At 43.4% G+C, this 21,595-nt stretch overlaps 1 protein-coding gene and 1 pseudogene across 3 annotated transcripts; both read right to left on the bottom strand.

Annotated features, from left to right (window-relative positions):
* Positions 1-381: 381 nt before the first annotated feature.
* On the bottom strand, positions 382-21,307 carry ATP5F1C (ATP synthase F1 subunit gamma). 3 transcript variants are annotated; one of them, XM_060686500.2, is made up of 10 exons: positions 20,925-21,244; positions 18,401-18,435; positions 16,502-16,633; positions 13,492-13,696; positions 10,778-10,921; positions 9,013-9,077; positions 6,615-6,770; positions 4,508-4,604; positions 2,529-2,573; positions 382-521 (listed from the first exon to the last, which is right to left on the bottom strand). In XM_060686500.2, the coding sequence occupies exons 2-9, from the start codon at positions 18,417-18,419 to the stop codon at positions 2,567-2,569; spliced, it is 825 nt and encodes a 274-aa protein (XP_060542483.1). In that variant the 5' UTR covers positions 18,420-18,435; positions 20,925-21,244; the 3' UTR covers positions 382-521; positions 2,529-2,566. The 3 variants fall into 3 exon arrangements, with proteins under 3 accessions (XP_060542483.1, XP_060542447.1, XP_060542520.1); XM_060686464.2 differs by lacking the exon at positions 2,529-2,573 and having other exon boundaries at positions 20,925-21,307; XM_060686537.2 differs by lacking the exons at positions 382-521; positions 2,529-2,573 and having other exon boundaries at positions 4,504-4,604; positions 20,925-21,087.
* LOC148112762 (U6 spliceosomal RNA) lies at positions 16,240-16,338 on the bottom strand (annotated as a pseudogene).
* Positions 21,308-21,595: the final 288 nt, after the last annotated feature.

The following is a 21,595-nucleotide window of genomic DNA, read 5'->3' as shown; positions in this document are numbered from 1 at the left end:
AAAAAATATGGTAATTGTCTCCTGCAAACTCCCCTCCTCTTTGCTCCTCTTTATTCCCTGTGGGAGGGGCCATTTACCATCCACCTGCGCCTTTACTCCTGAGTTGGCCCTTGTTCCTTAGCTGTTCCCTTCTCCTGGCAGCTCTACGCATGCACACATCGGGAACAGGCTCCAGCTGATCTTCTGCCTCACTGATATCCAACTCCGAAGGCAGCTGATAACTATCCGACGGCCCTGGCTCACTCTCTGCCTCCAACGCAGAGTCCTCGTCAGAGCCTTCCCCAGACTCCAGGACTGGCCCATGTTCCTCCCCAACCTCCTCACTGTCCGAATCTGCCACCAGCCCCGCTGGCGGGCCACAACACAGTCATATAACTGAGGAAACTTTCACGTAGGACTTTATTGCAAAATAAATTTCAAACAGACGGGATTCTCCGCCTGAGAATTCTTCACAGAACGGACAGATTAATAATCATCTTCCTTGAGAAAGGATCTGCTTGCCGGAAGAATTTCTCTTTTATCTATAAATAGAAACAATGTATTAAAAAAGGGCTTGAATTCCATTCATACTTAATTGAATGTTTCTCCCAATTCTGTCAATTTGGCTTCTACTTTCCTCCTCCCCCTTCCCCTCCCCCCACCCCTTTGCTGTCTTGGCCTCAACCTTTACAACTCTCGTAGGAGGATTTTGTTAATTAAATAGTTAAAATTTATAATTTTGGCATAATTTTCGCCAAGGTCTTATTATTTTGGAGGCCGTGGAACAAGACGGGGCTCCTCTTGCTGTCTTACCAGATTTTCAGCTCTGCGTTTAAATATTTTTTGGGGATATATTTTGGCGTATTTTCAGTGGGAGGCTTATTTTAGCGCATGCGCTCAAAAGCACGATTGGGCCTATTATCAGGGGATGTTTTATTTTCGGGGAAACAGGGTATTATGTATGTTTGCTACCTCGAGTTACTTACAAAATAATGAAAAGGGGATAAAAATCGGACGGATGGATGGAGACAGATGAGAAAGAGAGAGAGAGAGAGAGAGAGAGAGAGAGAGAAATAGCAAGTAGCCCTTAGACTTATATACCACTTCACAGTGCTTTACAGCCCTCTCTAAGCTGTTTACAGAGTCAGCCTGTTGCCCCCAACAATCTGGGTCCTCATTTTACCGACCTCGGAAGGATGGAGGGCTGAGTCAACCTTGAGCTGGTTAGGCTCGAACTCCTGGCAGTCAGCAGAATTAGCCTGCAATACTGCATTCTAACCACTGTGTCACCACGGCAGATAGATGAATGAGATAGATAGATAGATAGATAGATAGATAGATAGATAGATAGATAGATAGATAATTATATTTCTATACCGCCTTTTTCCCGTAGGACTCAAGGCAGTGTACAGTCAAGAAAAATATAGATACACAAACATCATAAAATTGCTAATTAAAATTATTATTATAACATAGTTTGGCCCAATGAAATAGAACCTAAAATTAGATAACATTTTAAAAACATTCAAAAACAAGATATGATGGAGATAGATAGATAGAATTATATTGTAGATGGATGGATGGAGATAGATTGGAGAGAACAAGAGAGAGGCTTAGATGATAGACAAATAATAGATATAGTTAGAAAATAGAAGATAGAGATAGACAGGCTTAGATGATAGACAGATGATATAGATTGTTAGATAGGAAATAGAAGAGGGAGGGGGAGGGAGAGAGGCTTAGATGATATAGACAGATGATGGATAGACAGATCTCCAACAATATGGAATGCGTGGTACTACATTTAGCTGGTTCCTCAGCTACAGTTCCTGTTATCAGTTTATCTGCAACCGTTTACTTTCAATTAACCTCCGATCTGGATGGAAGACATGCTGCTTTTGAAGAGAACTCAAGTTTCAACTGAGAGTACGTCAAGGCCAGTCGTATGTTCCTAGCACTGCTGGACTACACTTTTGGTACATTCCCCCAGGATCCACCAGTAGGAAGAACAGTTTCCCAATATTTTAATACATCAACATCAATAATAATGGTAATAATGGTAATAATAATAATAATAATAATAATAATAATAATAATAATAATAATATTTTGACTCTACAAATAACATTTTGACTCTACAAAAAACCACCTTACTCGGAACAGCTTACATCCTCCGACGATACCTTAACAGTTCCTAGGTCCTTGGTTAGGACTCGAGCTGCTGAGCCATTAACCAACCTCAAAGGCTGTGAATCTCACTAAAGATTAACTAATAATAATAATAATAATAATAATAATAATAATAATAATAGACCCTGGTTCATCAACACCCATCTGACGCATATATTACAGGCAAGGAATTGATTTTTAAGCAGCAATGCTGGCAGCCGGAATTTGTACCGCGTCAATCATCTTGCAAGCGAGCATCTCAACCAAAGCAAGAAGCTAGCTAAACATTTCCCACCCCCTATTAAAAAATATTTTCACGGTCTATTTTTTTTTTTATTTTATTTTTTTTGCTTAGCATGCATCTTACGACATCGTTTTACCTGTTGATTCTGGATGAAATTCGCTTTCGGATTAGCCGTTAGTTCCTGATTGTGGAGTTGTTTTTTTTTTTAAAAAAAAGACACAAATCATGCAGTGAAGCATCAAGCAATGCAGATTAAGGCAGTGAAATCAGTGCAAACACACAAGGCAGGCTCAACGCACGTTAATGGGCCGTGCCCGTTTTAAATTAAATTATAACCTCAAACAAGCTAATGAGACGCGCCAATTAAGTGGGCGGATTAAAAAGGCAATCGTTTCCCCGTTCTACGCCGCATTAGATTCCTTCCCCCCCGCCCCCAATTGAACCGCATTACGGCAGGCAAGTATTAAGTATCTGCTTTCGCTTTCTGTGAATGGCTCGGTAAAAAAAAAAAATAGGCAGCATCTGAGCTTTGCGGGAAACGGCAGAAGACGGGGTGGCAACTGTTGCTGATTCTGACATGGCTATCAATGGGGATTAGCAACCACCGTTATAAGAAAATCTATTCCTATTCCTATTCCTATTCCCATTCCCATTCCATTCCACTCCTCTCTTCTCCTCCCCTCCCCTTCCATTCTAAATTCTAATTGTAAATCTAATTCTAATTCTAATTCTATTCTATTCCATTCCATTCTAAATTCTAATTGTAAATCTAATTCTAATTCTAATTCTATTCTATTCCATTCCATTCTAAATTCTAATTGTAAATCTAATTCTAATTCTAAATCTAATTCTAATTCTAAATCTAATTCTAATTCTATTCTATTCCATTCTAAATTCTAATTGTAAATCTAATTCTAATTCTAATTCTAATTCTAATTGTAAATCTAATTCTATTCTATTCTATTCTATTCTATTCTATTCTATTCTATTCTATTCTATTCTATTCTATTCTATTCTATTCTATTCCTCTCCTTCTTCGGAGGCAGAATTCCACTGAACAACAGCGAGTGAAATTACGGCTTTTATTCCCAGAAAGTGAGTTTTATAAAAGGCCATCTTCAGCCTCTAATTAACCTAGCGCAGGTAAATCCTTGACTTACTACAATTGAGCCCAAGAACCAAAAAAGAAGACATCATTACTTCTATGCCGTTTCCTTTACTGTAACCTCGCCTACAGACCTTATAGATTAACCAAACTAAGGCAAAAACAGGTGTCCTCAACTTACAGCCACAACTGAGCCCCTGTTGCGAAGCGGGATAGTGAGTTTTGCCCCGCTTTACAACCTTTCTTGCCATAGTCGTTAAGTGAATCAAAGCAGTTGTCGAGTTAGCCACACGGTTGTTAAGCGAATCGAGTTTCCCCAGTGGACTTTGCTTGTTAGAAGGTTACCAAAGCGGATCACGTGACCACTGCAACGGTCATAAATGTGAGCCAGTTGCCAAGCGACTAAATTTTCATCACGTGACCATGGGGATGTGGCAACCGTTAAGTGTGAAAAACGGCCATAAGTCACTTTTTTCAGGGCTACTGTTAACTTTGAACGGTCACTAAGCGATCGGTTGTAAGTCGAGGACTACCTGTACCTGCATCACTAAATTTTGGGAATTGCTAGAGGAGAATTTTCTTAACTTTCCTTCTCCCGATCAAACTACCTATGATTCCCTGGCTCTGGAACGCAGCCCCTCCCACCCCCCGGGAATCCAGGCTCCACTCCACCACAACAGCAGGATGCATAAGTTCATGACCCCTCTTTGCGCTTCCTTTATGTGTTCCGGAAAAACAGATCAACCAATAAAAAGAAATAAAAGAGAAGATTTGTAGCTCAGGGTTGAAAATGTGGGCACCTCGGGCGCTCTCTGAGCTTGGTACTTTTCTCGCAGACGTTTCATGACCCAACTAGGTGACATCATCAGTGCTGGAGTACTGATGATGTCACCTAGTTGGGTCGTGAAACATTTGCAAGAACACCCACCAAGCTCAGAGAGCATCAAAGGACCCCACAAAAGAATAAAATAAGCAACCAGAACTTCAGGGAAACACCTGTCAATACTTACAGAGCTGCAGCACCAGAGATGATCTCAATCAGCTCCTTGGTGATGACAGCTTGGCGAGTGCGGTTGAATCGCAGGGTCAGCTTGTCAATCATCTCAGCTTCAAAAGGGGAAAAAAAAAACAAGGAGGGGGAGATCGTTATTTTATATGTCATATATTAGGCATGAAAGGCGGCTGGGTGACTTTGGGCCAATCACCAGGAGACTATGAGTTCTAGTCCCGCCTTAGGCATGAAAACCGACTGGGTGATTTTGGGCCAATCACCAGGAGACTATGAGTTCTAGTCCCGCCTTAGGCATGAAAGCCAACTGGGTGACTTTGGGCCAATCACCAGGAGACTATGAGTTCTAGTCCCGCCTTAAGACATGAAAGCTGACTTGCTGACTTTGGGCCAATCACCAAGAGACAGTGTGTTCTATTCCCGCCTTAGGCATGAAAGCTGACTGGGTGATTTTGGGCCAATCACCAAGAGACGGTGAGTTCTAGTCCCGCTTTAGGCATGAAAGCCAACTGGGTGACTTTGGGCCAATCACCAGGAGACTATGAGTTCTAGTCCCGCCTTAGACATCAAAGCTGACTTGCTGACTTTGGGCCAATCACCAAGAGACAGTGTGTTCTATTCCCGCCTTAGGCATGAAAGCCAACTGGGTGATTTTGGGCCAATCACCAGGAGACTATGAGTTCTAGTCCCGCTTTAGGCATGAAAGTTGGCAATGAGACTTTGGGTAAGTCTCTCTCTCAGCTCAGCCCACCTCACAGGATTGTTGTCGGGGAAACAAAAGGAGGAAGGAGTTTCCTGCCTTGAGTTACTTGTCAAAGTAATAAAAGGTCGGATTTTAAAAAATCTAATTAAACAAAGGTCTTTCCTTTAGCTAAACCTCAACAACTTTAAGATGTCTGAACTTCAACTCCCAGAATTCCCCAGCCAGCACACTGGCTGTTGCTGAGACTGGGAAGTACTAAGCTAAATGTCCCTTTGGAATACTCTATTCCTGAGCTCCAGCAAACAATTTGTTATTATTTGGTCTCTTTTTAATGCATTTAATGTTCATAATAATGCTCATAATATTTAAATCCGGTTTTTTAACCTGATTGCTTTTTATTTATTTTATTTATTTATTTTTAAATTTGTATACCGCCCTTCTCCCTGAGGACTCAGGGCAGTGAACAGCCAAGTAAAAACATAAACTACAAACATTAAAATACAATTAAAAAGATATATATAAATTTGGCCCCATGATTAAAACAATAACAGACAATTAAAAATATTTTAAAAAGTGTTAGGCCAGCCCGGCTTGTTGGAAAAGGAAGGTTTTAAGGGCACGGCGGAAGGCACCGAGGTCTTGGATTCTCCTTATCTCTGGGGGCAGCTGATTCCAGAGGGTAGGTGCCCCCACAGAGAAGGCCCTCCCCCTGGGGATCACCAGCCTACATTGCTTGGCTGATGGCACCCCGAGGAGGCCCTCTCTGTGGGAGCGCACAGGTCGATGGGAGGCCGTCGGTAGCAGCAGGCGGTCTCGAAGATTTCTAGGTCCTATGCCATGGAGCGCTTTAAAGGTGATAACCAACACCTTGAAGTGCACCCGGAAGACCACTGGGAGCCAGTGCAGCTCACGCAGGAGAGGTGTTGTATGGGAGCGCCATACTTATCATTTTTATGTAAGCCTCGCAGAATCTACCTAAGATTCAACCCATTGATCGAAACTTTAAGCTTGCCTTAGCTGACCACTGTTATCAACTTCTATATTTAGGAACAGCCATGGTGGCCCAGTGGTTAGAATGCAGTACGGCAGGCAAATTCTGCCAACAGTTCGATTTTGACCAAGGTTGACTTAGCCTTCCATCCTTCCGAGGTCACTAAAATGAGGACCCAGATTGTTGGGGACAATAGGCTGACTCCGTAAGCCGCTGAGAGGTCTGGAAAGCCCTGTGAAGCAGTATATAAGGCTAGTCCTTGTGCTAAGAGAATTGCATGTATCCAACAGGTGAAACAAATTTTACTTCTGCATCATTCAAACTGTTGGTTTAATCTCTTGGGAGTTTCTGCTTTTACTCCTATTTATTTACCGGCCTGGGTAAAATAAATAGATTTCCCAGATTTCCACTTACAGGCATTTTTGCTGGCATTATCCATAGCGGTCATCCGAGCGCTCTGCTCACTCGTAGTAGACTCCTTCAGGGAGTAGAAGATGATGTTAGCCAATACGAACTCCTGGTAGTTTCTCAGGACATCCGCGTCGATGTCATCGTAGATGCTGATGCTTTCTGCAAAAACACAATCGGTACAGCTTGCTCCTTGCGGCCTTGAAAGCATATTATGGGCAGAGGGACAGCGCGCAGTGGCACAGTGGCCTAGAGGTGGAGCTCTCGCCTCACAATCAGGAGGATGTGAGTTCGATCCTAGGTAGAGGCAGATATGTTTCTCTCCGGGCTCACGGAAATTATATCTGCTGAACAAAACTCTGCATTGGCGACAGGAAAGGCATCTGGCCAGTAAACATTCAGCTCCATACAATTGCCCAGATTCCACCCTGCAAGGGATTATGGGGATCCTTAAAAGAAGATGATGATGAGAGGGATAGTGCACCATACATCTTGCATGCTTTGAAATCCCAATCGGATCACTAAGCAATTCAAGACATAGGGGAGTGATTTCTGCATTCACTAAAGATCTAAGAGAGATCTTCCTATATTTGAGGGGCTGCCCCAAAGAAGAAGGGGTCAACCTCTTCTCCAAAGCACCTGAAGGCAGGACAAGAAGCAACGGATGGAAACTAATCAAGGAGAGAAGCAACCTGGAATTATTCCAACGAATAATTCTGGTTAACTCTATCCCAACACTGCTTGTAATCAAGTTTGTGAATTATTTCACAAGAATCCATTCGTAAAATAATATTTAACTTTATTTGGCTTGCCCAATTCTCTGAAATGGTACAGGGTCTCTTGCTTGAGCAGAGGGTTGGACTAGAAGACCTCTAAAGTCCCATCCAACTCTCTTATTCCATTATAAATGAGGGTTATTACCCTGCATTTCATCCTTAATTCTAACTTCCCGTTTTCTTTTTTCAAAAGCCGATCAGTCGATAAAGAACATACAAGTTTGACTTACGACTGTAATGGAGCCTGTCCGCCACAGTAGCAAGTTGTGACAATCCTACGGTGGCCTCATGGTCACAATCACCACAATTTGCTTAACAACCACGGCAAAAAGGCCACGACTTTGGGTGCCTCACTTTTAACAATTAATTTTCCCGTCTGTTGTGTTTGTAAGTTGAGGCCTATCTGAAATGGGTGACAGATTTTTGCCCATGCTAAAGTTGTAGCAGGGAAGTGTTGGTTTAAGGCTGGGGTCAGCAACTCTGCGGCTCTGGAGCCGCATGTGGCTCTTTCATCCCTCTGCTGCGGCTCCCTGTCACTCAAAATATGCGTCACAACCGCCAATGTGCGACACCTGCCGGCACACGATTTATTGAGCTTTTCAACCCCCGTTAGGCCAACCATGGATAAATCCAAGAAAAGAAAAGTTTCAGAAGAAAACAGAACCTTTAATTCAACTACATATGCTAGTTTTATGGCCGCCCAAGAAATACTCAGGCACGGGAAGGGTTTTGTGGCTCCCCGTGTTTTCTTTTCTGTGGGAAACAGGTCCAAATGGCTCTTTGAGTGTTTAAGGTTGCAGACCCCTGGTGTAAGGGGAAACACTATTTTTACGCTAGCTCCTATAACAACTTCAGATTATTTCATTTGTGGGCTAAGGACAAGACGACATTGTGCAATGAAAGGGAGAAGGTGAGGATCATCACATCGGCTTCGTAGTTTAGTTTACAGTCTTTTTGTGAAGGCTTTACTCTGAAAGTGTAAAAGGGGGAAGAAGGGAAGGAAGGGCTGGAGATGGCTACTGTTGTGGCTCCGTTACCTGAGCCTGTGTCATCAGCAGGAGAGGACTCTGAGAGTGAAGGAGAGGAGTTGGCAAGGCCTCCCTCTCCAGGACCCTCCTCTCTGGCAATGCCTTCGGTGTCCACCGAAGGGCAAGAGATAGGGCCGGGGCCAAGCACGTCCATGCAGCCACAGGTGGACAGTGATGAGGGTAATGAGTCTTGGCTGGATCCACGCCAGCGTCGCAGAGATAAGCGCGCGCAACAGAAGACAAGGCATGCCCGAGATTAGGCTGAGTCACTGGACCACACCCCACAGGGTATAAAAGGGGGTGAGGTGGCCATTCAGACTCTGTGACGGACAAAACTAACTACTATCAAGTCACATTGCATCTTTGGAAACAACATTATCGGCCTTGGATTTATTTTACGAACTGGACAATTCTTGACTGGGGGTATTTTGTTTATTGAGTAAAAGTTCTTGGCAAGCAGCTACTAGGTTGCTGCCAAGCGTCTTATCGAAAGAATTGGTTGTCTGCCAGTTTATTTAACCCCCGGATGTCTGTTTGTGTGCGTGTGTGAGACGGGGACAGAACAGCTACTCGCTAGCCATTTTCAACTCCTGGACTTACCAGCCCCAGAAACCGTCTCAAGAGAATAGATTGGCTTCTCGTCCGTCTTGTAGGAAATGACAGATCTGAAAGGGGGAAAGAAAAGAAAATTATTTCGAACCGTGCTGCTTCATCTGTTCCAGGTTCAGGTAGAATACGTATATATTACATAAAAAGGAATATGCCAATGCTCCACTATACATTTTAAGGCCGTCTTTTCAAGCCGAGACCCGTTTCTGAAAAAATAAAAATAGAAAAACCTGTTGATTAGAAAGAACTAGAAAAAAGGGTCTTGCAGGAAATAATTTCCCTCAGCCAGTTGTTTCTTTTGTTTGAATTCTGTAGAATTTTTTTTACTCTGAGAGGTCCTTGGTGCTCTTTAAACTGGGTTGTTTTCTTGCAGATGCTTCATGGATCAAACTAGGCAACTGATGATGTTACCTAGTTTGGTAATGAAACGTCTACAACAACAACAATACAGCTCAGAGAGCACCAAGGATCCTACAGGTCAACCCTGAGCTACCAATATTTAAACATTCTCTAGTGGGGAATACCAATATTTTTTTAAGAGTTTATTTATACATTTTCTCTTTACATACATAGGTATTGTCTGGATCAATTTGCTTACCATAATAATACTTTTCCAGTTCCTAATTTCTACCTCTATTGTCCAACCATTTGTAGAACAAATCCTATGCAAATAGGCAGATATTCTGTGTCTTTTTTCTTTTCTTTTTAATGCCAATCTGTCCATTTCAGTGTTTACTCTTATTTAAAACTAGTAGCTGGATGCTTCGCTACGAAACTGTGTGATGGGGCTTGATAAATTGACAGTTAAAGCTTGAAAATTTATATAGAATGTGTAACTCCTTAGCATCAGAGCGTGTTAATATAAGGCAACTGGCAGTTGGAACAGAGTTCTTTTCAGGTGGGGAGGGGGGAGTAGAACGTCTAAACTTCCAGCCTGCAGGCTGGATGAGTCACGCGCTGGCCAAGCCCATGCCCAGTTTAGCGAAGGGGTAACATCAGAGCAGGGTGGATAAAAATCAATGAGTTTTTTAAAAAAATCAAAAAAATCAGATTTTTTTGATTTAAATCGGATTTTTTTGATTTTTATCGAATTTATTTTAATAAAAAACTTTTGAGGTAAAAATCTATCGTAAGATAGTTTTCTATTTAAGATACATAAATAATTTAGTTTATTCAGCATGAAATGGAGCTTAGTTATGTAGCATGAGGCTGTATATTCTGCAACACTGGGACTATCGGTGAGTCAACAGTGGGTCAAAGGAGTAGCAGAGATGACAGTTGCTTTTTAAAAATTATGATTTAAATCGAGTTGATTTAAATCAAGCCTTTTTACTAGTGATTTAAATCATGATTTAAATTGTGATTTAAATCAACTCGATTTAAATCAAATCCACCCTGCATCAGAGTGTGTTAATATAAGGCAACTGGCAGTTGGGACAGAGTTCCTTTCAGGTGGGGAGGGAGAGTAGAATGTCTAACTCCTTAGCATCAGAGTGTGTTAATATAATACTGTATAATAAGAAATACTAATGATCTGATGGTGATTTCAAACAATCCTTTCTTAGCAAGCACCTAGAAGTCAAGAGGAACATACATGCCAAATTTCAAGTTTGTAGGCTTTACGGTTCTGGAGATTTCATGATGATGCATGAGTGGTATTTGGCTTTTATATATATAGAAGATAAGTCAGACCAAGGAGCTGTTCTCCCTGGAAACCTCCCTCCCACAGATTTCAGAAGGACGGGTTAATTCTTGCCTGAACCGATTGTAGATGACGGAGCCTTCATCAAACTCGTATCCAGAATTCAGCAGCTCCAGAGCAATGATGGAGGCGTCTCCGAATGTGGGAGGCTTCCTTCCAATTTCTTTAAAGTTCAGGAGGAAATTGTTTCCGTGGGTCCTAAAATGAAGAGCATTGCGGTTATGCTACATGTTCCACGTTGCATCACATCTAAATCCAAGTTCTAAAAAAACATCCAGAAATTTCAGCTGATCTCTAACGCAACGATCAGACTCGGGAGACAGGCGGTCCTCGACGTAAGACTCTTAATGGACCCCGCCCATTATGATCAAATGTGACAACCGAATTCTACGACCTTTTTGTATGGCAGTTGTTAAAGCGAATCACCGCACTTAAGCGAATCTGAGGTGGTTGCGTGAACCCCCCCGTCATTAAATGGTTCTGCACTGCATCGGTTTTCAGCAAAACTGTCACAAAACACAGTCACGGTGCTACTAATACGGTGCGGTTAAGTGTGAAACACGGTCATAAGCCACTTTTTTCAGTGCCATTGTAACCTCAAATGGTTATTGAACAAACGGTTGTAGCAACAGCAGTAGCAACTGGCTTCACAGTGCTTTACAGCCCTTTCTAAGCAGTTTACAGAGACGGCAGATTGTCCCCAACAATCTGGGATCTCTCTCTCTCTCATCTCATCTCATCTCCCTATCCTCTCTATCCATCCATCCTATCTCATCTATCTATCCTCTCTATCCATCCATCCTATCTCATCTATCTCTTCTATCTCATGTACCTATCTATTTTATCTCATCTATCTATCCTCTCATCTATCATCTATCTATCTATCTATCTATCTATCCACCCATCCATCCTATCTCATCTACTTGCTATCTATCCATCTTATCTCATCTATCCTCTCTATCCATCCATCCTATCTCATCTATCTCTTCTATCTCATGTACCTCACTATCTATCTATCTTATCTCATCTATCTATCCTCTCATCCATCCATCTATCTATCTATCTATCCATCCATCCATCCTATCTCATCTACTTGCTATCTATCCATCTTATCTCATCTATCTATCCTCTCTATCCATCCATCCTATCTCATCTATCTCTTCTATCTCATGTACCTCACTATCTATCTATCTTATCTCATCTATCTATCCTCTCATCCATCCATCTATCTATCCATCCATCCATCCTATCTCATCTACTTGCTATCCATCCATCCTATCTCATCTATCTATCCTCTCTATCCATCCATCCTATCTCATCTATCTCTTCTATCTCATGTACCTCACTATCTATCTATCTCATCTCATCTATCTATCCTCTCATCCATCCATCTATCTACCTATCTATCTATCTATCCACCCATCCATCCTATCTCATCTACTTGCTATCTATCCATCTTATCTCATCTATCTATCCTCTCTATCCATCCATCCTATCTCATCTATCTCTTCTATCTCATGTACCTCACTATCTATCTATCTTATCTCATCTATCTATCCTCTCATCCATCCATCTATCTATCTATCCATCCATCCATCCTATCTCATCTACTTGCTATCCATCCATCCTATCTCATCTATCTATCCTCTCTATCCATCCATCCTATCTCATCTATCTCTTCTATCTCATGTACCTCACTATCTATCTATCTCATCTCATCTATCTATCCTCTCATCCATCCATCTATCTACCTATCTATCTATCTATCCACCCATCCATCCTATCTCATCTACTTGCTATCTATCCATCTTATCTCATCTATCTATCCTCTCTATCCATCCATCCTATCTCATCTATCTCTTCTATCTCATGTACCTCACTATCTATCTATCTTATCTCATCTATCTATCCTCTCATCCATCCATCTATCTATCTATCTATCCATCCATCCATCCTATCTCATCTACTTGCTATCTATCCATCTTATCTCATCTATCTATCCTCTCTATCCATCCATCCTATCTCATCTATCTCTTCTATCTCATGTACCTCACTATCTATCTATCTTATCTCATCTATCTATCCTCTCATCCATCCATCTATCTATCCATCCATCCATCCTATCTCATCTACTTGCTATCCATCCATCCTATCTCATCTATCTATCCTCTCTATCCATCCATCCTATCTCATCTATCTCTTCTATCTCATGTACCTCACTATCTATTTATCCTATCTCATCTATCTATCCTCTCATCCATCCATCCATCCTATCTCATCTATCTCATCTATCCTATCTCATCTACTAGCTATCTACCTATCCTATCTCATCTATCTATCCTTTCATCCATCTAATCCATCCATCTCTCTCCTTTCTCTATCCATCCAATCTCATCTACCTATCTATCCTCTCATCCATCCATCCCTCTCTCAATCATCTGCCTGCCTACCTACTCTACCATCTATTATCTACCAATCTACCCACAGTACCTACCTATCATCGCAATAGCACTTAGACTTATATGCCACTTCACAGTACTTTTACAGCCCTCTCTAAGCGGTTTGCTGGGGTAGCATGTTGCTCCCAACCATCTGGGTCCTCCTTTTACCGACCTCGGAAAGACGGAAGGCTGAGTCAACCTTGAGCTGGTGAGGATCGAACTCCTGGCAGTGGGCAGAATTAGCCTGTCATACTGCATCCTAACGCGGTGCCACCAGGGCTGAGGAACCTGTAGTTCAAACTGACGGGGCCCAGAGGGACAGGTTACCTCTGAAGGATGCCTCTCAGCTTGTCGCCAATCCCAACCACCATAACTTCTTTCCCTGAACCCGTGAGGTTGGAGAACTGATGCTTGATCTCTTTAGCCACGGAGGTGTGAATGGCCCCACACAGGCCACGATCAGAAGACACGCCAACAAGGAGATGCTTTTTCTTGTCCTCAGGGGGTTTGATGTCTACTTTCTCGTAGAGAGCTGCGAAAAGAAAGAAGGGGTCGTTAAGAATTAGCAACTATCGAAAAGGCCCAGATATCAAAACTCTGAAAGCCTCCTGGATGACTTTGGGCCAATCACCAGGCGACAGTGAGTTCTAGTCCCGCCTTCACCAGGAAAGCCAGCTGGGTGACCTTGGGCCAATCACTGGGAGACAGTGAGTTCTAGTCCCGCCTTCACCAGGAAAGCCAGCTGGGTGACTCTGGGCCAATCACCAGGAGACAGTGAGTTCTAGTCCCACCTTCACCAGGAAAGCCAGCTGGGTGACTTTGGGCCAATCACTGGGAGACAGTGAGTTCTAGTCCCGCCTTCACCAGGAAAGCCAGCTGGGTGACTTTGGGCCAATCACCAGGAGACAGTGAGTTCTAGTCCCACCTTCACCAGGAAAGCCAGCTGGGTGACTTTGGGCCAATCACCGGGAGACAGTGAGTTCTAGTCCCGCCTTCACCAGGAAAGCCAGCTGGGTGACTTTGGACCAATCAAAGGTGCTTTTTCAGAGGCAATTGGACTTTGTTGTTTTTTGAAGATGTTCTGCTTTTCATTCAAGAAGCTTCTTCATAGCTCTGATTAGACTTTTAGCCAGGCACTTTGGGCTGAACATCCTTCAAACAGTGTGGGAGTATGAATGGGTTTTCCAAAAAAAAATTGTAGATTACAGGAACCAGTTGCATCACTCAGGTGACCTAAAAGGACACAGATCAACCTCCAGGTGGCCTCAACGACTCTCTAAAAGTATGCAAATGACCAGCTGTCTGCAAGGAGCATCAATCCTTCCATTCCCCACCATCCAGTCAGAGCTGAAGAAGCTTCTCGGATGAGAAGCGAAACGTCTTCAAAGAAAAAACAAGAAAGTCCAGTTGCATCTTTCAAAAGCACCTTTGGGACAACCATGACCTGGTTGGCTGAGAATCTTCACAGATTTTGGACCAATCGCTTTTTCTCAGTCCAACTCACGTCACATGACTGTTGTGGGGAAAATAGCAGGGGTGCTGGATATGTTTACTGCCTTGAGTTATTTGCAAAAACAATGAAGACGGGAAAGAAATAAATAAGGGACAGTAAGGGGAATGAATGAATGAATGAATGAATGAATGAATGAATGAATGAATGAAATAAAGGACAGTGCTTATGTCAAGAAGGAAGGTTTACTGCCCATATCGTTTGTGTATACATGCACAAATTTCTATTTGAAATATCCAGAACGTCGACAGTTTTCCAAGTTATTGTAAAACCTTCTTTTAAATGAACCACTTGTTCTGTCCCCATCTCACACACGCACACAAACAGATAGCCAGGGGTTAAATAAAACTGGCAGACAACAAATTCTTTCGATAAGAGGATTGGCAGCAACCCAGTAGCTGCTTGCCAAGAACTTTACTCATAGAGGGAGGGGTTGTTCCTCCGTCAGATAAACCCAAACAAGATACACACAGTTCAAGAATTGTCAAGTCCAGTCCGCATTAAATCCAAGGCAGATAACGTTGTTTCAAAGATACAATGTGACTCACTAGTAGTTAGTTTTGTCCGTCACAGAGTCTGAATGGCCACCTCACCCCGTTTTATCCCCTGTGGGGTGTGGGCCAGTGACTCAGCTTAATCTCTCGCACGCCTCCTTTTCTGCTGCGTGCGCCTGTCTCTCTGACGCTGGCGTGGATCCAGCCAAGACTTATCTCCATCACTGTCCAACTGCAAGGAGATACCTGGCTCCTGGCCAATCTCTTCTCCTTCGGGAGACACCTGAGGCATTGCCAGAGAGGAGGGTCCTGGAGAGGGAGGCCTGGCCAACTCCTCTCCTTCATGTTCGGAGCCTTCTCCCTCCGATAAGTCGGCCTCGGGGGTCGGAGTCACAACACCACTAAGAAGAGAGTATCTTTTGCTCCCAAATGTCCTTTCACGCCAAATGGACTTTTTTTTAAAAAAAAAATTAGGGTGCATCCAAAGTGACAATAAAGTTATTATTATGTTCTATTCTATTTTGCAGCAAGTGGTTTCATTTGCAAACGATGCCATGGCCATCCATTTATGTAATTCGCATCTCGCATTACACAATCGCATCGTTCCAAGGCACCGAGATTATAAAAATGACACAAATGAGCCAACCATAAATTGACAGAAATACAGTATATAACTGCCTCCTCTGGATGATGGGTAGTCCTCGACTTACAACCATTCCTTTAGTGACTGTTGGAAGTTACTGAAGTCCAAAAGCACTGAAAAAGCCTCACTAGGTGGCTCAGTGGCTAAGACACTGAGCTTGTCAATCAGAAAGGTCGGCACTGTTGAGTGGTTCGAATCCCTAGTACAGGTCTCCTACGCAAGGAGGGGGTTGGACTAGATGACCATCAAGGTCCCTTCCAACTCTGTTACTGTTGTGATCAGGGCCATTTTTCACACTTACGGCCATTGCACCATCCCTGGGGTCACTTGATCAAAATTCAGGTGTTTGACAACATGAACTTCAGTTAATGGGGAAGCCACGTTAAGAACTGTGGTGATTCACTTAACAACTGTGGCAAGAAAGCTGGTAAAACGGGACAAAATTCACTGGACAACTTTTGGGCTCAATTATGCTAATCTTCTCTGTATCGTTCCAATTTTAGTATATGTGCTGCCGAAGCGAGCACCTTTTGGGCTCAATTATGGTCGTAAGTCGAGGACTGCTTGTTACAAGGTTGTCGGAAGCAGCTCATTCAAACGTTCTAGATCAGAAAAAGTGCCAGGAAATCATTTCACTCTTTAAGAATTAGTAAATGTTGTCAGCTACATACAAAGGAGAAAGGCCCTTACCCAAGGCCCCCACGCCATAAACTCTGGCAGGCTTTAATTCTCTTTCCGCCTTGGCGTATTTCGCGGCGGCGACCATTTTCATGGATTTAGTGATTTTCTGGATGTTCTTGATAGACTTCAAGCGCCGGGTAACTGTATGGATTAGAAGGATACGAACTGAGGTAGGATATGAAGCAGACAAAGAAAATGGCAGAATGAAACCAACAGTAGAATCTTGCAAAGCTTTCAAGTTGCCATGAGCAGGAGGGAGGGAGAACTGACAGAGCTGATTGATTTCCCTAACTGGAGTGCATTCCATACATTCTTCCTGACCGCAATCAGAAGGAGGGTGTTAGGTTTCACAGCCAGCCAAAGTGGTTAATTGGAGAATGTGATTTATGACATGGCCAGGGAGGAGGGGAGAGACAGGGTCATAGGGGAACGTAAATCTACGTGGGATTAGTTCTAACTGCATCCAAATATTGCCGAAATGGTGCTCCTAATAAATGACTGCATTTCTTTTGAAGTTCGGCTCATGGCTCATGAATTAATTAGGGCATCTTTCGGAACCTTCACAGAATCAACATAAAGGACTACCGTGTTTCCACCCCAAAAATATATTTTTGGCACCAAAAAAGGCACCAGGTCTTATTTTTTGGGGGGGATCATATCCCACACTGACTCACCTCACTAGCGCGCATCATCCCCGGAACTTCTTCATCCGGCAAGTCCAGCAAGGATTTCCTGAAGGCCTCTGGATCGATCCGGAGCTCTGTTAACAGCTGCAGAGACCTTTAGAAAAGCCTTGCCGGCTGCAGCAGAAGAAATGGGCTGAGGTGTGCCAGGCCAAGCTGCAACTATCCAAAGGTAAACAGTAAGGCAGCTCCACCACCCACCATAGCTTAATTTTTACCCGTGCACCCTGGAATGGGTACCGTGTATCCCCGAAAATAAGACCGTCTTATATTTTTTTGAACCCCGAAATAAGTGCTTGGCCTTATTGCCATGCACTCAAAAGCCTGATTGGGCTTATTATCAGGGGATGTCTTATTTTGGGGGGGAAAGGGTAGGTGTTGTGGTTCGCCGGCAGCCTGCGGAGCTGGCAGTAGAGTCGGACAGTGAGGAGGTTGGGGAGGAACATGGGCCAGTCCTGGAGTCTGGGGAAGGCTCGGAGGGCTCTGCGCCGGAGGCAGAGATGGGTCCAAGGCCACCTGGGAGTTATGCGCTGCCTCCGGAACCTCCAGAGTGTGACGTCAGCGAGGCAGAGGAACAGGGGGAGCCTGTTCCCAGTGCGCAGAGGCGCAGAGCTGCCAGAAGGCAAGAACAATTAAGACAAAAGGGGCGACTCAGGAGTAAGGCTTGGAGATGATTGGCCCCTCCCATAAGACATAAAGGAGGAGCAAAGGCACGTGAGCCTTTGCAGGAAGCAACTTTGTTTGTTCTGGTTGGTTTAAACTCTGAAGCTCCGTTTTGACTGTGCTCCATGTGGCCTTGCAAAGCTAACTGGCAATTAGATCTTTGGCAGCGTGTCAAGGGAGATAAAGGTGGGTGCTTATCAGCCTTATCCCGAAGGACTGTGGCAGACTTCTGTCGGACTCTTTACAAACAATTTGTGACTCATCACAGGCTGTGAATGAACAGAATTGAAATAAAAAGAGGGTTTTTGGGACTAATTGTGTGCTTTTTACTGTCTCAGGAAGTCTAGGTCAGAACAGAGGGATCTTAATTAGGGCTTTTTTGTGGGGGGCAGGGCTTATATTGGGTACCCGTGTAAAAATCAAGCTAGATTGAAGGACTGACTTTCTGAATAGGTCGTATTTTCGGGGAAACACGGTACATTCTTACATGGAACTTTAAAAAGAAGATGCAGTCATGATTTCAGACTATCTCAGAGAAAGAAATATAACATTGAACGCTTACTGTCTTTCAGAGTCGCCATGTTCCTAACTTGGATCCTGGAAAAAAAAAAAAGAAACACATATTTCCATATTTTATACCAAATATGCCTCCTTCGGTTGCTAAAGTTAACAACAATATAGAACAGCTGCAATAGAGCATTCATTTTCTAAAGAATGTTTACTTGGGATATAAAGAGCCGAGGTGGCGCAGTGGTTCGAGTGCAGTACTGCAGCTACTTCAGCTGACTGCTAGTTCAGCAGATCGGCGGATCAAATCTCACCGGCTCAAGGTTGACTCAGCCTTCCATCCTTCCGAGGTGGGTAAAATGAGGACCCAGATTGTTGGCGGCAATATGCTATTTAGTTTTTTAATCAGTTTTAAAATCAGTTTTTTTAATCGAATTTCGGTTTTAATTGGGTTGTTTTAAATTCGGGCCAAAATTATTTAATTGTTTTTTAAAATGTTTTTAAATTTTATATGCTATGTTTTATCCTGGCTGTATACCGCCCTGAGTCCCGCAGGAGAAGGGCGGTATAGAAATATAATAAAATAAATAAATAAATAAATAAAATATAATTCCTGAACGGAACTCGGGCCCTCTTCTCTGTAAACGCATTAAAATTCAAGATACAGATCTGACATCCAAGATATAAAATTAAAAAAGAAAAAAGACATTTGTGGCGATCCTTTCCTAAATATTCCCATCAGAGGAGATCAACTTGTGTGTTTTTTCCTCATTCTGCAGCCTTTCTTGGCCGTAGGATGTTGTTTTTTTTTTTTGCCATGCGTCCATTCACTGTTGAGCACAGGCTGATGGGGATGAGGCTGTGCTGTCTGCATCTCAAACTGAGGTGCCCCATGGGTCCTGTAGTCCGCAATTTTTTTTTCTGGAAATCCGTTTGTATTCCCCCGGCACTATTCGAAGGGGGGGTTCATCCCAAAGGACATCGCTAAAAAAAAAGTCTATGGAGATTTTCAGTCCTTGTTTTTTCTCCCTCCCCACCCCCCATTCCAGTCAGAGCTGAAGAAGCTTCTCGGATAAGAAGCGAAATGTCTTCAAAAGAAAAAGAAAAGGAAGTCCAGTTGCCGCCTGAAAAAAAGCACATTTGGGACACCCCTGCTAGGGACCTCTTACTGTGTTTCCCCAAAAATAAGACGGGGTCTTATATTAATTTTTGCTCCAAAAGACGCATTAGGGCTTATTTTCTGATCAGGTCTTATTTTGGGAGGAAATGCAGTATTAAATGCACCCATCTGGCTGACAATCTTAATCGGGGCTTATTTTATGCGTAGGGCTTATATTACGAGCATCCTGAAAAATCATGCTAGGGCTTATTTTCCAGTTAGGATTTATTTTGGGGGAAAATACAGTACTAAACGCCTCCGTCTGGCTGACGATCTTAACTGGGTTTATTTTTGGGGGGTAGGGCTTATATTACGAGCATCCTGAAAAATCCTGCTAGGATTTATTTTTATTCCGGTTGGGTCTTATTTTCGGGAGAAACAGGGTAACCTACAGAGCGAGGTCCACAGAAGGTAGGTTAGCATTAAATTAAATGAATGAATGAATTTAAATTCATTTAATTTAATTTAGTGTTAGAATTTAAGTTGGAATTAAAACCAAGCAAAATTTAAACGGGCCTGGTAGCTCAGCAGACTAAAAGCATTGTGATTAACACCAGCTGTCTGCAATTACTGTAAATTCGAATCTCACCAGGCTCAAGGTTGACTCAGCCTTCCATCCTTTCTAAGGTAGGTAAATTGAGGACCCAGTTTGTGGGGGCAATAAGCTGACTTTGTATAAATATACAAAAGGATGAAGGCTATTGCTTAACGCATTGTAAGCCGCCCCGAGTCTCCGGAGAAGGGCCGCATATAAATCAAATTAAAAAAAAAAAAAGTTACATTTTCTGGGACAAGTGGATCAGGTAAGATCAGATTCCTACTGAATGCAAAAAAAATAATAATAATCCTGCTAGGACTTATTTTTATTCCGGTTGGATCTTATTTTCAGGAGAAACAGGGTAAGCTACAGAGCGAGGCCCACAGAAGGTAGGTTAGCATTAAATTAAATGAATTGAATGAATTAATTTAAATTCATTTAATTTAAATTAAGAGTTCAATTAAATTAAAGTTAGATTTTCTGGGACAAGTGGATCAGGTAAAATCAGATTCCTACTGAATGCCAAAATAATAATAATAATAATAATCCCCACCCCCAACCCCAATTAACTTTTATAACTGAGCCTCTTATGGTTGGGGAGGAGGGGTTTCACGGATTCCCTGGAGCTCCCATGCTGCTGGACTCCAGCACCCATCAGCCACTGCCCCCAAGGGCATGGGCCAGGGATGATGGGCTTTCAGCCACGTGGAAAGAAATCCCCAGGGAAACTCCAGGCAGCTCTCAGTCCCTGGACAGCTGCCTTCCCCCCCCCCGTCCCCCCCACTAAGACTCCTAGGGAGGCGAGAGTGCCTCTGAGCATGTGCAGAGAGCCTCCCGCTCCTCCACTCCCCTTCCCGCCCGCTCTCCTTTCCCCCGAAGTACCCCCGAGGCTGAGCCTGGGCACCGTCAAGAAGAGCAGCAGCAGCAGCAGCAGCGGCGCCGATCCGGATCCTTCCCGCAGCTTCGTCCGATCGCCCGCCGGCTCGCAGCCGCTGCTGAAGGTCAGGGCGCTCGCACCGCGCATGCGCCGCGCTTCCCCTCGCCCTGAACCGGGTTTCGGAAGCGAAAAAAGGAAGAGCTGTGACGGCTTCCGGATGGACCGCCCTCCCCCTCGCATTCTTCTCTATGGTTTCTCGGACATTGAGATGGCCGGCTAGAGCGGCCAGCACCTGAGCGGTCCTCCAAAGAGAACTAAGGTCACAAAGCTGACGTGCTAGAGCGACCCCCTAACTAAGGTTGATGCCTAGACAGAATAAAAAATAGATACTTTAAGTCAGAGGTGGCCCTTTTTATGACTTGTGGACTTCAATTCCCAGAATTCCTGAGTTAACATGGCTGGCTCAGGAATTCTGGGAGTTGAAGTCCACAAGTCATAAAAGGGCCATAGTTGCCCACCCCTGCTTTAAGCGACTCCTAACATGGTTGATGCATAGATATAGTAAATATAGATACTATAAATCTTTTAATTAAGATTTCACCGGCCGGGACAGACTCTACACAATGATTCCCGGTTCATTCATTGGGAGAGCTAGAGCGGCGTCAAAGCCCTTCTT

The sequence above is a fragment of the Pantherophis guttatus genome, chromosome 7 (assembly GCF_059756535.1).
Source record: "Pantherophis guttatus breed Tessera chromosome 7, ASM5975653v1, whole genome shotgun sequence".
Classification (NCBI taxonomy): Eukaryota; Metazoa; Chordata; class Lepidosauria; order Squamata; family Colubridae; genus Pantherophis; species Pantherophis guttatus.
Note: the sequence above shows the minus strand (reverse complement) of the source record. Positions and strands in the feature narration are given on the sequence as shown.